We start from the raw sequence: 14,365 nt of genomic DNA, 5'->3' as shown, positions 1-14,365 counted from the left end.
TGTTACATCACTTGATACACTGTATTACCAAAAGGTCTCCAGTTTGGTACAGAGAGAACAGTTCATATTTTTACAAAATATTTTCTCATTACAGTATTTTGTTGCATTCTTTATTCATGCTCTTAAATTTTCTGCAGCTACTGATTTAAAAAAAAAAAAAAAAAGTATGCCTAAGAAGCAATTTCACCATACTTTACAGGACTATTTTGTATCTACCTGCCTTCCCTTGTCATAAAACACTTCACTGTAGCAGGATGCTTCTGTATCCAAACTATCCTATCAAAGTATTTTGATCCTTTGCATAACCTGCAGACTGCATCTTAGTATGTGCTTTACTTGTACACAGTGTTAAACATTATTAGGTTTGAGTAGCTTTTTTTTTTTCTGACAGTCTTCTCATACATTGAAATATGGGGATGCACAGAGTTTACGTTATGGCTGCTTTATTACCATCATCTATTATTTACCTATTTGTTTTCCTGTTGTAATAAATCTGCCCATGGTCCTTTCCTCCCACTGTTTGAGTCGGTTTATACACCATGGCAGGAGGCAATGTCTGTGTTCTAGCAATTTGGTGTGGATGCTTCTTAAACCATTTTGTCTTCATGAGGGCATTCATTGAACTCAGTATGAACTTATTGCCAGAAGATCCTGTCATGGTCTGAAGACACTTGGCACCAGACTCGTGGCAACGAATCTAATAGCCCAAAGTATTCAACCTGTCTTGACTTTCCAAATATTCATGTAGTTTTCAATTTCTTTATCAACCCCTTCTTAAACCATTCCTATAAAGTTTAATTTACTACCTACCTCTTTTCTAGTTATTGCAAAAAGTAGCTGTCAAGCATAGCTCATATTACTTTGAGAGTAGTTGTCGTAAAGGTTCAAAATATTTTTTTTTTCATGTTCTCACATTTTTAATAAAGCCGCCTTGGTCAAGCAAAGTTGAGGTCAAGAGAGATCCTTATTCTATTACACAAAGAAGAGACATCAGGTGCTGGGGTGGGGGTGCAGAGTTGGTTGGCAAAAGTTTTATTTGATTTCACAACATTGTATTTAATCTTTACATTTCATCTCCAGCCATCAAAGGTTGTAAAAACAATCCTGCTGTTCCTAGAATACATACCAGGATGAAAACCCATAGAAAAATACGATCGATTACCATGGCAACGTATTTCCAGTCATCCTGAATCTGAAAAATAAATTGAATAGCAAGTAGGCATGTTTATTAGACGAATAACTTGCATTAGCAGTTAGTACTATTTTATATAGGAAGCACAGGTTTTTTTCTATATGTAGATGTCTTTCATATATGCACAACTTGCATATCTCTGGTTTCATTGACAAATGAATTAATCTTGAAGAAGCTTTATTTGAATATGCTATTTGTGGCAAAGCCAAAAGCTGCTACTTGAAATACAAAAAGTTGTTCACCAAGACACTGGACTTCACGAGATACAACTTCTCTTCTGTATGCCAAAAATGAAAGTGAAAAGCTTCACGTTCTTAGGTGATCAGGTTTGTCCAGAAAACTTTACTGAAACAGACTGCTCCTACTGGTCTTTAGGCAGTATGTAAAAAGACAAAGGTTAATTGGTGTATAATTATTTGGTACGTTTCTTATGTAGTACTGAAATTTGATTGTTCTCATGCATGATGTAAAATTCATCTCCTTACCTTCCATGTAGAGAGGGAAACAAGTTTCCAAAAAACAGATTCTTCTAAAAAAAATTTTTTTTTTTTTTACAGTGGGCATTATAACAAGAGTGATACTTAAGTATTATATGTGTTATATATTAATAGTAACTACATTAGGTGATCATTTTAGTTACTCTTGAGATTACAATTTAAATTTTTACTTCATTTTTCTTCAGGAAGGCTAATAAATGAACAATGCATTTGCTGTTTTTGAAATTTTGTGCTTTTTAGCTTAGAACTTGTTTGTTAAGGCAGACTTAAAAAAAACCAAAACAACCCCATATTTTCATATCAATTAATTCTAAATAAAGTTCTGATTTCAGCATAAACAAAATAACTTCATTTTAACTTTACGTGCCATACTGCAGAGGATTTAAATTCACTGATGATTGTGGTGGTGTGGCTACTGCTCTTAGTATGTTTGAGGAACATGATAAAACTTTAATTTTTTTTTTTATTGCATCAAGATGCAGTTTTATGAAAGATGATGGTCCCCGTCTTGTAGCAGTTGTCTCATTTAGCTACGGCACTTTACTCTGCAGCAGCAGCAGAATAAGCAACGTCATCACTGTGAAGGACGTTCGTTCTTTGTTATTGATGGTAAGCTGTGGGAGGAGAATGTAACTTTCTAAAGGCCATAGAGTCAGCAAATTCCAGTATTAAGATTATAACTTGGAAAATCCTCACTCTGAATCTTGCAGGATGGATACTCAAGTATGTTTTCCTAGCAGTGGTTACCTTAACATGCTTCACTCAGTGTATGTGTTGTCAATAAAGAGAACGTTGTGCAACAGAGCTGCTCTCCAAAATTATCTACATTCAAAATTGCACATATTTGTAATACAGCTTGGGTAATTTACTTGTATAAAATAATGGTCTGTGTTGTCATTTTTTTCTTTTTCTTTTTTTTTGGGGGGGGGTGAGATTCCTTTTTCTCACAAAACACACTAATGGCAAATGGTATCTGCAGTTTGAGTAATAGTAAAATATGTTCTTACCTCTTTTGCTTCATTCTGCATTTTCATATTTTCTGCAATGTATTTAACACTTTCAATAGCATCTCTCATTTCTGGTGACAGAACTGAAAATGAAAACAGAGGATCTACAGACTCAGAGCTTGAACTTCTTGTGAGATTGCCACTGAAATCCGAGAACTTCATTCGTTGATACTGACAACAGCTGCATGCCATATCTTGACATACAAAGCCATCTTTGCAGCATTTGGTTTCAGAACTGTTGAAGCAATTTAAGTTTGAAAACTCAGAAGTGAAAAATGGTTTTGGCTTCTGATTATTCTCTTCATCACTGGCAGGCCTTGTCATAAACATGATCCTGGGAAGTAAGTTCAAGAAAATGGTTCTCACCCACACAGGCATTGTGTGTGTCTTGGGTGTTCTGTAGTGCACGTTAAGTACAAATACCGTAATGACAATAGATAGAGTTACAAATATCATGGTGAAAAGGAGGTATTCCCCAATAAGTGGAATTACCAGGGAAGTAGAAGGTATGGTTTCTGTGATAACAAGAAGGAACACTGTTAAAGATAGAAGGACTGATATGCAGAGTGTCACCTTCTCACCACAGTCTGAAGGCAAATAGAAAACTAATACAGTCAGAAAAGAAATCAGCAGACATGGAATAATCATATTGATAGTGTAAAATAAAGGTAAACGCCTAATGTAAAGAGAATATGTGATGTCTGGATATATCTCTTCACAGCAGTTGTATTTGATGTCATGTTTATACCCAGGAGCTTTAATAATAGCCCATTCTCCACTCTCCCAGTAATCTTTCAGGTTCATTGTAGAGCCAATTAAAACTAAGTCAATTTTGGCTTTATCATAAGACCAGGAACCAAACTTCATGGTGCAGTTCTGATAGTCAAATGGGAAGTAGGTTACATCTATTTTACACGAGCTTTTAAATATAGCTGGAGGTATCCAGGTCACATCACCCGTGTATTTTAATAGGGCCTTTGTCTTGTCATCAACCTGGAAATCCCCAACTGCACTGTAAAGCAAATAAAAATAAGAAAAATTAGAATGCAACTACTCCAGGTAGTTTCATACATTCAGATCATATACATTAACTCTTTAACCTGTTTTGGGAAAGTCAGCAATTACATGTTGACATGGAGCTGAATTGCATGTGCAGGACTGAGTCAGCGGTAGTCATAAATTTGCATAGTTAAACGGAAATAAACAGCTGTATAAATTTACCATGGAGGATTTGAAAGGAAATATTCTCCCTTATAATAACACGGGTCAGTGCAATCAATATTCAAACCAGCAAATAGGAGATTGCAAATGGCAGTTCGAGTAGATGATCATTGTAGGTCCCTTCCAACTGAACTATTTTATTCTATTCTGTTCTAGATCAAGCACATCAGAACCCAAGGGCTGATAAGAGGATACCTGCAGTACTGGTATTCCCACGTCTTCTGTGGACAGTGCAGGTAGTAAATATGGAAAGATGGATTAGGGTTGGGGTACATCTTTGCATAAGGAGTGTATTTGGTGAGGGGTTTTTAAGTCCCACATTGCTATCCTGATCACACGGATCATATAAGATCCGTGTGACAATTTCAGTTGTTTATATGAAAAAGTAGAACTAAAAAGGTAATTTAAAGTTTTAAGGCCACAGTTAGAAAAGGAGTGGCACCACCGTTGTTCCATAGACCCAAGTTTTGGATCTGTGTAGCTAAGTCCATTTCACTGAGAACTGCTTCCCTACATAGCAGGGGGATCCATTTAGCTATGGTTTGGCTCCTCACAGTCTCAGAAACTGACACCCAAAGTAAACTTCACCTGTGGCTTTTATATGTCAACACTATTATTGTAAAGGTGTCAATTTGTGAGTTTAACTGATAAAAAGCAGTTTTTTTCAGTTAAAGGTCTGACTCACAGACACGAACTCTCCAGTCTAAGGGAATTTCTTGCCACCTCCTTTGTAGACAAATAATTTGTAAAAATAATAGTAAAAGTGGGGGCTTGTGAAGGGGAAAAGCAAAGTTCCCTTTGGCCTGCCCACTTGCGGCTCCAGGTTAGGAGCTGGCTCCTGCCCAGTGATGCTGATGTAGATGCCACAGAGCATAGTACAGCAATAGGGAGATGTGGGACACAGGCATGTTGAAAAGTAGGCTTTTTCAGTTCATTCCGTGAACCTGCTGCTGATTTTTTTTAAACTAGTAACATCACCTCCCTTCTACCCGAATTAAGAAGATAAATATGCAAGAGTCTTACTTGTTATATAAAACGATATCTGGCTTCCAGATCTGGCCAGATGGTACTCGGATGAATTCAGCACCTCCATAGTCTGCTGGATTCCACCGAAGCTTGTAATCATTCCAGATCTAATTATGGAAGAAATGAGTCTATGTTAGGTTTGTGAAGAAATTGAAATTCAACGGACTAGACTCAAACCAAGTGCTGTCATTTCACTTCTAGGGTTGCTTTATTTTGGATGTTACAATGATTAGATGTTTCTTTAACAAGCACATATTTCTGGTGTTTATTCACATGGAGCTGGTGGGTGGGCCTATTGGTCTAGATACAACTTAGACATGTGTGACTCCATGTCCCAGGAGTGTCTACTCAGCAGTTGAAACAAGGTGAAAGAGGGAATAAGATGCTCTCTTGCCAGAGAGTGTAGGACTTTAGTAATAACTTAGGTCTCAAAAAGCCAGGTATCTGTGAGATGGTGAAAACAAATTCATAGGAGGCTCTGGTGCTAGGTGAGAGCATTGAGTGAAGGACCCTGGGCAGATGGGTTAGAAAGAGCTGCAGGGTGTCATTGCTCAGTTAAGTAACAGTCTTGCTCGTTAGGGCTCGTTAAACCCCAGTTTAACAAAGTTGAATATTAAGCTGAAGCAGGGAATTAAATCGGTTATTACAGTGAGTAACTGCATTTTTAACCCATAAAGACCCTTTTAAGTGAAGTCAACGTTTTTGGTTTGTTCTCACTTTCTGGGAGCTAAACAGCACCAAGCGATGCTATGTGGGACCTCTGTGCTGAGGTGCTTGCTCTGCATCGGTGTCTGCCAAGGCAGCGTATTTGGGAGTCTTCAGAGCAAAAATATAGTATTTAGCGACTACATGAAGTGTAGGAGAGTTAGGGCTGCAGCTGACGACTCACAACCTGAGTGTAACAGCTGCACCCCGAGCCAGGTCCGTATTTCAATGCTGCAGCACCCAGAGTCGGTGAGACAGAAAGGCGGAGGGGTCGGTGGCAACGACGACGTTGTTTTGGCCGGTCAGTTAACGAGGTGGGAGGTGCCCCCTTGCAGGGGGTCCGCCCGGGCCGGGCCCTAGCCCTGTCCGGGCAGGCGTCGCGGAGGGCCGGGCAGAGCAGGGCCGGGCAGCGCTGCTCCCCTCCCCTCCCCTCCCCTCCGGCCGGGGGCAGGCCGGGCGTGCGGCGGCGGCCCGCCGCTGAGGCGGGCGGCCCGGTGTGGCGGCGGGTTCTGCCGCGCGGTGTCGATGCCGGCGCCCGCGGCGGGAAGCGTCCCTCAGCGCTCCGCGGCTGCCGCGCGCCGCTGGGGGGCAGCAGCGCGTCGGGGAGGGCGTCGCGGCGGCGTTGCCGCCGGCGAGCGGCGCCCCGGGCGCCGGTGGGGGCCTTGCCTGTGCCCGTGATGCCTCCCTAGGCTGCGGCTTTGCCCCGAGGGAGGGGGGCCTGGCGCTGGCCCGGCGAGCCCGGTGCTCCCGGGAGCCCGCAGACGCCTCGCTGGGCGGACGGCTCTTCCGGCCCCTGGCGCGGCCCGTGAGGGCTGGGGTCCCCCCGCCCGGACTGGGGACCACCTCCCGCGCTTGGGAGGAGGTGAGTTGGTGCCGTCTGGGCTATGAGGGAGCTCTACTTACGTGTTTCAGCCACAAGTTGGTTTCCATTATCTGGTTGACTTCATCCTGGAAAACAGAGGTGTGTCGGGAGAGGCGCCGGCCCTCCCGTCGCCCGCGGGCGCCCCGGCGGGGCGGGTACTCACCACCTTCACCAGCTGAGACATGGACACCTCGAACTGGATGATGACGGGGTCCGAGACATTCTTGACGGGACGGACGAACTGGTTGTAGCTCTCGAAGAGGGCCGCGTAGAGCCGGTGCTCGGCCTCGGAGCTGCCGCAGCCTGCGGAGGGCATGGCGGGGTCAGCGGCCGCCGGGGCAGGCGCGGCCTCCGCGGCAAGCAGCACCCCGCGTGGGGAGGCTTGGCCGGAGCAGGCGGCAATGCCGCTTTTGGTACCTGTCTTGCTGTGTATTAAGTGCTTAGCATCCGTGTGATGCGTGGGGAAAGGCCAAGCCTCGCGTAAGTGGGTAGTAGTGTGTCATGATTGGCAATCGCTTAGGCTGGGAGAAGGAACGCAATGAAAGGCAATGCTATGACAGAGTTTTTCTCACATGCATCTCTGCAAATGGGTTAAAAAAATAGTTTCAGGGAGTTACTGAAGGACTGGAGGTGCAAAAGCACTTTCCCCTCACAGGCCTAGTCCCCCTAGACCTGCCGAAGCTGCAGGGGTGTGGAGCAGAGGAAGGGAAAAGTGTAACCCGACAGACCAAGCTGCTTATAAGCTGTGGGAGCATTTTGCAATAGGAGGATTCCCAGGAAATGAGAATTCTGCTTTCTAGTCTGAGTCATGATTGCGTGATTATAGTGATGATAACAGCCTGCTTGCTAAAATATGAAAAAAAGGGTTAAAAATTGATTAACCGTTATATTCAAAGACTTTTCAGCACATTCAAAGAAATGTGCTAATTATCCATTTATTATTCTAAGTAATTTTTATTTATAATATATTCCTATTGTCTGTTTTGCCACTGATAACTGTTGTTCATGGTGCCCTGTGGCCAACAGAAAAGCTGCAAACTGAAATTCTTAAGCAACAAGGTCTTTCAACAGTTTCAGGATGAGATGTGAGAGCCTGTATTTCACATTACCTTTTTACTCTTGGAGCTAGCTAGGTAATAGCCATCCTGACAGCTGGACACTATTTAAAAGGCAATGGCCTTTTATTTTTAGGGGCCTCTCTCTTAAACTCTCTTCTGGACAACACATTCTCAAGCACTCTAACTGAAAAAGAGAAAAAGGCCTGTTTTGTCATTTATGGATGACACTGTGAATTTGGCAAAAGCACAGAAGTGAAGTCTGTTGATCATACTCTACAGTTCCTTTGAAACACAAATATGAATCAACAGATATTTGCAAGGACATGTTTATTATTTGCCAGACAGTTGTTTTTCAGTAGAGAAAGAGGTGGGAGGCAGAAGTATCTGATCTATAGTGTTTCACAAAGCAGGTGTTACTTTCTGATCTTTGTAAGAGCTCCCTTCTCCCTAAGACAAGAGGGTCCCCCTCATGTGAAACTATTTAGCTAAAAGCTCTTTTTTTTCTTTTTTTTTCTTCTTTTTTTTCTTTTTTTCCCCCTCTCCCCTTTTCTTGTCCACTTGGAGGGCAATTTTATTTTCAGATTAGTGAAATCATTCAAGCCAACTTGTTAGCTAAAAGATGAACACACTTCTTTCACGCTTCTTAACTGCTAGCCTTGCCCTTATTATTTATTGATATCTCATATCTCTCAGATCAAGATTTCCTGGAATAAATGCTCCCAAACCTTTCAGGTAAATAATTTTAAAGCTAGATCTTAATGACTCTCTATTATAGTCAATCCCAAATTGCCAGCCTTTTTACATGTCACCAGCACTCTAATTAAATCTAGAATCCACTGTATCTAGAGAAGTGCATTAAGGGTTTTTTTTATTTAAATGTTTTGCTGCTTTCATGTCTGCAGAGAGAAGGTGCACTGTTTGCAGCACATATTTAAAGCTGTTTAATATTGTCACTTTCTTGTGATCTTCTCTACAATATGTAAAACCACGCCTTTACATGTAAGGTTCTTTCTCTTCTTAACGTTAAAATAGCGTTGTGTGTCCTGTTTGGCATCTTGAATCAGGACTACTTAACTACTTTACAAGGATAAATTAAAAAAAAAACCCAAACAACAAACTACGTAACAAAAAGAGCTGTACTAGGATTCTGTACGTTTATCCATTAGTTTGGAGTGAGCTTCAACACTTCTTAAAAATAATTTGCACCAAAGCCATCTCCTGTTCACCTTTTCAACCCCCCCTTCACCAACAAAGAATAAACAAATTAAGAATCACTCACCTTGACAGAGAAAGCAAACAGCAGCAGTTAGAAGGAGAGCGTGCATGCTCTCCATGGTGTTATGAATTACTGCCTGTCGACAGAGGCTGTTGAAGATGAGCTTAGCTGCCAGGATTGTATGAGCATAGGAAGTACAGAGAGCTCTGCTCCTCTGATGCGTGAAATGCCTGGAAGCAGCAGACGGCAGGACCCTGAACACAGTTCTGCGCAGTGAGCTCCCATTAGGTTTGTTGTGCTGCCCCCTTTCTAGCTACCCAGGCTGTCAGAGCATTGGAAACAGCAAATAAATTGCAGGCAAAACAGATGTTATTGTAGGCAAAGAGCAGTCTTCTGGCAAGCATAACAGACAAGAGTCCTTAAACTGGTGCATAAATGAACCTGGTAATCTGACAATGCTAAAGGTTTTTCCAGTCAGCTGCTATACAGGATCCTTCTCTGTCAGAAGCTCATGCCAGTCTACTAGGCAAAGTTTAATTAATAAAAATTTTATAATTGAATTGAGCTGAAATGGATATTGACATTAGGGATGCCTGATTTAGCAGTGAACTGAGATCATGGGACCTGAATTTCCAATTATGCTGTTAATGTTGAGGTTTTTTTCCTGCCTGTGTCTCATCTTGCAAGCGCACATGCTAGGTGCTTGACTGTATAAAAAGGATGTGCTATTCCCAGGAGTAAAGGCATGTATAACTGTTGACAGGATCTAAGCCCAGAGCAATATACATAGCAGCTGGGATCCGGCAAGAGTCAGGGAGTTGAGTTGGAGATCAAACTTGACCAAACTCTTGAGAATAACTGTCTTTGGACCGTTCCTGCTTTCATGGATTAGAAAGGTGAAATTTAGGAAGGGGAATAAAAGCGTAGGATCCCAGCTTGATCCCACAAAACCTTATTGTTCAGGAGGAAGGAGATGGGGGAGAATGGGGAGTTGTGTTTGAAGTTCAATCATAAAATCATGATTTGCGAAGTGGCTCATTCCCCAGGTGCCCATCAGCTTCCTTGTTAACTTATATATCACTTTCTGCCCCCCCCCCCCCCCCCCCCCGAATGACCAGGTAATGCAAGGCTCATGCATGCAGTGGTTGTTGCACACATCTGGGCAGTCTGTGCAGAGGGAGGAGGGGGAGAGAGAAAAATGTGGGATTCCACTCTCGTTTTTGGAAATGATGAGAGGGAGCACCGAGTAGGTGCTTCACTCCCTGCCGTTAGGGAAGGATAAACGATGACCACATTTGGCACTGTGTTAAGAGGCAGCACTGGGAGAAAGAGCACCAGACTGGGTTCAGCTCAGCGGCTCTTGGCACAGAGCTTGTTTATCCTGTTTGCCCTATCTCTCAGAGCATCATTCACTCCATCCCCAGACACATGCTCTTATGATAATTTCTGTAATTCTATTAGCTTGGAGGAAATAGGCTTTACTGTCAATTTGATTTTATTTCTTTTTTCCAGAGAACTTGGCCGCTTGGTCTTTCAGCTTAACCCTTTGTGGATACATTTTTTTGCCTTTCCAGGTCATTGAGACTAGATGTTTTCCCTTTCTGCCTTCTTGGTTTCCATGTATAAGCAACATTACAACTAAGATTTTTGTTTGTTTCTTTTTAGTCCCAACTAGAAATGAGCTAAAGCTTCAAAGATCAGATCATAACCCATGTTCCACAAATGTCAGCGCTTAAACCTGAATAATTTGGAAACATCTGATCTGCAGAGGCAGCAAAGAGCCATTGCGTCAAGAAATACAGGTATTTTAGCTTAATTTGCCTAGTTACTGAAGTTTTCAGTGGTGTTTGTATGTGCAGATATTTTGTTTCTAACATCAGATGCTGGAACTCCTGATGAAATCAGCTCAGGTTTGTGGTAGGATTATTTTTATGGCTAGGGAGAGAGATGTGATAAGAACACGTCACCATGACTGCATTGCAGAACTACATAGAAGAAGAATTTGTATGGGTAGGGGGAAGCTGATCTACCCAAGAAGATCTGCAGTAACAAACTACGTAGCCTTTGCTTTTTAATAAACATGCCACTTTTAGAGGTGTTTTGCTTTGTTAAGATTTGTTAAGATCAAATCTTAATCAACTCAGGTGATGAGGAAAAGAATATTTTCCCACCTTGATCTGGGGTATTGATGCTCCCTCTATAAAAAGCCAACAGCACTGGTATTTCTAGTTTGCTGTGGCTGCAGGGGTGCAGAAACAGTCCCAAATAAACTCACCTGGACGCAGACGGTACTTGTGTGGTGGCACTTCTATGTGTTCTGACGGAAGACAGGATTGGTCAGGGTTGAAGAGTTTTGTAATGGTAGGGAATGGGGAGGAAGCCAACAGAGGTTTTCCTCACTAGTAGGGAAGCAAAGGCTGGTTGCACACTGCCACTGCAAAACAGTTTTAGTGAAAAATACATTTTGAATGACCACTGTTCTTTTTTTAATGAAAAGCGTTACTGTAAAAAGCCTGAAAAGTGGGAATGTTGAAGTTTATTTTATTTGATGAACTGGGACCTTATCATATTCATATTAGCCTGCAAGATGACATTTTTAATGTTTCCTTTTCTCCAGAAATCTTTTATTTTTGAAATTTTGCCAAAAAATCAAAGCAGAAAACCATACAATTCTTTGACAACTTAAACTGGGAACAGTTCTATGTATTACGTAGGTGGACCTGCTGAGGGTTAGGCAAAAATAGCATTTCCCATTTTGAAAACACAGTTTTAGGAGGTCAGATTTTTCAAAATTTTAGGACTTTGGGTGAAATCTTCCGTTCTGAAGTTTGCTATGGATTGAATTATTTCTGGTAACTTTAAAAATACAGTGGTGGTTTCCAAGAACATAACTAGGGAAGAGTATATTGCTTCACTCGTGATTAAAAAAGGAATAAGGTGGCCACAGTGTATGGAAAGCACCAGAGCCCACCATTTCCTGGATGAGGAGCTCTAGTTCTGCAGGGATCTCCCTGGGGCCAGTGATATGCCTTTTGAAAGCTTTTTCTGGGTTTGTCAAGTCTGAGGCTTCCATCTGCCTGTGCTCTGTGTTAGCTGCTAGCTGAGCTGCCAAATCCTTTCTAAAACTTTTGTCTATGCTGGGGATAATTCAGCTGAAGGCTGCAGTTACAGAGCCAAGCATTATCAGTCATTACTGCTCATAAAGATAAGGCAAACTATAAGATGGGAGTACTGGAGGCCTCATTTTAGTTGCATTCAGGCAGTGAGGGGGAGGGTAGGAAGAAGAAGAAGGGACCGGGGAGAGGGGGCTGAGCCAAAAGTGCTGTTGGTGCTGGGTGAAAAGAGCAGAGAGAGGGGTCTCTGTTCTGCACAGGTCCAGTGCCAGTGGGGTGGCCTGCAGGGTCTGCAGCTGACTTGCTGAATCCTTGGTTGCTTGGCTGGGTGAGTCCCTCTGCCTTCTCACGCTCTCACAAGAGCGCTTAAGTCTGTGCTGAGGTCTGTGCTGCCTCTTTCAGATTCACTGTTCAGAGTTATTGTGGGATTTAAAGGGGCTTCACCTTTACACTGTCTGCGCAGTGCTGGCAGCTGCCCTGGCTTCCCTCTGGCTTCTCTGTAAGCAGAAAAAGCTGCTTAGCAGCTGGGGCAGTGTGTGCATGTGTGCTTGTGATGTTCTGTGCCACGTCAGCTCCTGGCATGGAACCTAACATAGAGGAGCATCTCCCTGCGTGGGTGAAGGCACCCCTCTGCTCCCAACGGGCTGCCTGTGCCCCATCTCATCTCACAGCTGTTGTTCCAGTTGCCTGCAGAGAAATAACTCTGCTGTCTAGGTTTGAGAAGAAGGCGACGACATTTGAGGCGGGGAAGGCAGGCTTGACCCATTTGAACTTTACACCGCTCACCAGTCACCATGGGAAAAGTCCAGAACGGTTAATGTTTGGGGAGATGACCAGAGCATTGCCACCCCCTGGGAGAGGAGGATGCAGCAGCTTCTATGGTCACAGGGCACACCTGCATTAATAGGGCTGTCCTACAGTAATCCTTCACCTTCTTACCCTGTCTTCAGTGATGGACACAGTTACAGCGCATAGAGGAGGGGGAATGGAAGGGAAGATGACAGTGTTACAACCATTCCTTCTTCTAGCATATGACCAAAGGGAGATGCTGCTGCTGCTCACATAGCCTCACCCACCCCACTTCTGATACTTTTTCATTGTAGCTTTACTAGGCTGCTGTGCACCAGGCCGTGTCAGGCCGCCGGGAGAGCCCTTCCAGTGCTCAGGGGTGGGTGTGTGGGGTGGGGGAGCATGTGGCAGCAGTGCTGAGGACTTCAGCGCACGGGCAGGGAGGAGTGAACACAGGAATCAGCAAAGGTCCCGGAGTTGCTCAGAACAATTGGAAAGGTGTTGGTGTAGCAGTTTTGGCATGTCTAAATCTGTGTAGTTATCTGTAGCTGCCTGGGAATGGTGATGTAGGTAGAGATGTATCTCAGTTTTGATGAGGGCAAATAGAGCTGGAGCTGTCTTCGTCTGTGGCTTGTTGAAGAACACAGGTTTAGGTGTCAGCTAATCCTCCCCTGGGACAGGTGAGCCTCAAACCCCCTTCACAAGTAGTAGAGGATTTTAACAGTTTGTTCACCAGTCATTCGTTGTACCTATCAATGGTGGTAAAATTGTTATGTGTTCTGACAACACCTCAAGGAAAAGATGAGATTGGTTTAGCTTGAAAAATGCCAGGAGCCCACTTTTCTTTTTGCAGGTTACAAGCTACCTGGAACAAAGTGTGGTGGGATTGTCCTGTGACGGGATTCTGGGGCCTTGATCTGTCCTTTGCCAAAGACTTTAAGACTGTACATGCGTTATGTGCTTTCCTAGCTAATTTGTGGAGGATTATACTTAAATCCGCATTAAAATCTCCCCAGCAAAACATGCAGGTCTGTTTGTTCTCAGGTGTCGTCTCCTCATTCTGGCTGCCTTTCACACTTGTCTTCTCTAGACGCTTTCCTGTGCTCTTAGCCTTAGATTCATGAAAGTGTATATGAACCCCAGTTACATGAGCTGTTAAAGCTGCAGGAACATTTCAGGACTAAATCTATATAAAGGAAAATTTTACATTTTATTTATATTTCATCATTGAACAGAGTATATACATGTTTGTTTATCATATATTAATTTGGCCTCTGTTGATCAATCAGCTATCAGAGATGGCAAGGTGAGAAACCTATTAGTGGTGACCTCAGAAGTATGTCTCTGTTTCTCAGTTCAGTTTTAAATATCGCACTCAAACAGCTAAACTGTGATTCCACCTGTAAAGCTCTTTATAAATCAGACACAAATAGTTTTGATGCATTTGAAGGAAATAAATGTCATAGCAATACCTTCTTTGTAATAGGGAAATTGCAGTATTCTAAGGAAAGAAAATGCCCTTCCTGAGGCAATGTATGTAAAATACTTTTTAAATAATAATCCTTGTGAGCCAGAATGGCATATTGTACAGTAAACACCTTTCTCTGTAATGTTCAGACTTCAAATAATTGAAAAAAGGGCCAAGATATCACCAGAAGTACTGAATTCAAAGGGAAAAA

At 42.8% G+C, this 14,365-nt stretch overlaps 1 protein-coding gene across 1 annotated transcript; it reads right to left on the bottom strand.

Moving 5' to 3' along the window:
* Positions 1 to 190: 190 nt before the first annotated feature.
* Positions 191 to 8,919, bottom strand: CHRNA3 (cholinergic receptor nicotinic alpha 3 subunit). Its single transcript, XM_050903035.1, has 6 exons — positions 8,848 to 8,919; positions 6,674 to 6,813; positions 6,552 to 6,596; positions 4,941 to 5,050; positions 2,697 to 3,708; positions 191 to 1,192 (listed from the first exon to the last, which is right to left on the bottom strand). Exons 1-6 carry the CDS (start codon positions 8,900 to 8,902, stop codon positions 1,064 to 1,066), a joined length of 1,491 nt encoding a protein of 496 aa, XP_050758992.1. The 5' UTR covers positions 8,903 to 8,919; the 3' UTR covers positions 191 to 1,063.
* Between the last annotated feature and the right edge of the window lie 5,446 nt (positions 8,920 to 14,365).

This window comes from Gymnogyps californianus, chromosome 11, assembly GCF_018139145.2.
Source record: "Gymnogyps californianus isolate 813 chromosome 11, ASM1813914v2, whole genome shotgun sequence".
NCBI lineage: Eukaryota > Metazoa > Chordata > Aves > Accipitriformes > Cathartidae > Gymnogyps > Gymnogyps californianus.
The sequence above is the reverse complement of the archived record's forward strand: the minus strand, read 5'-3'. Positions and strand labels throughout refer to the sequence as shown.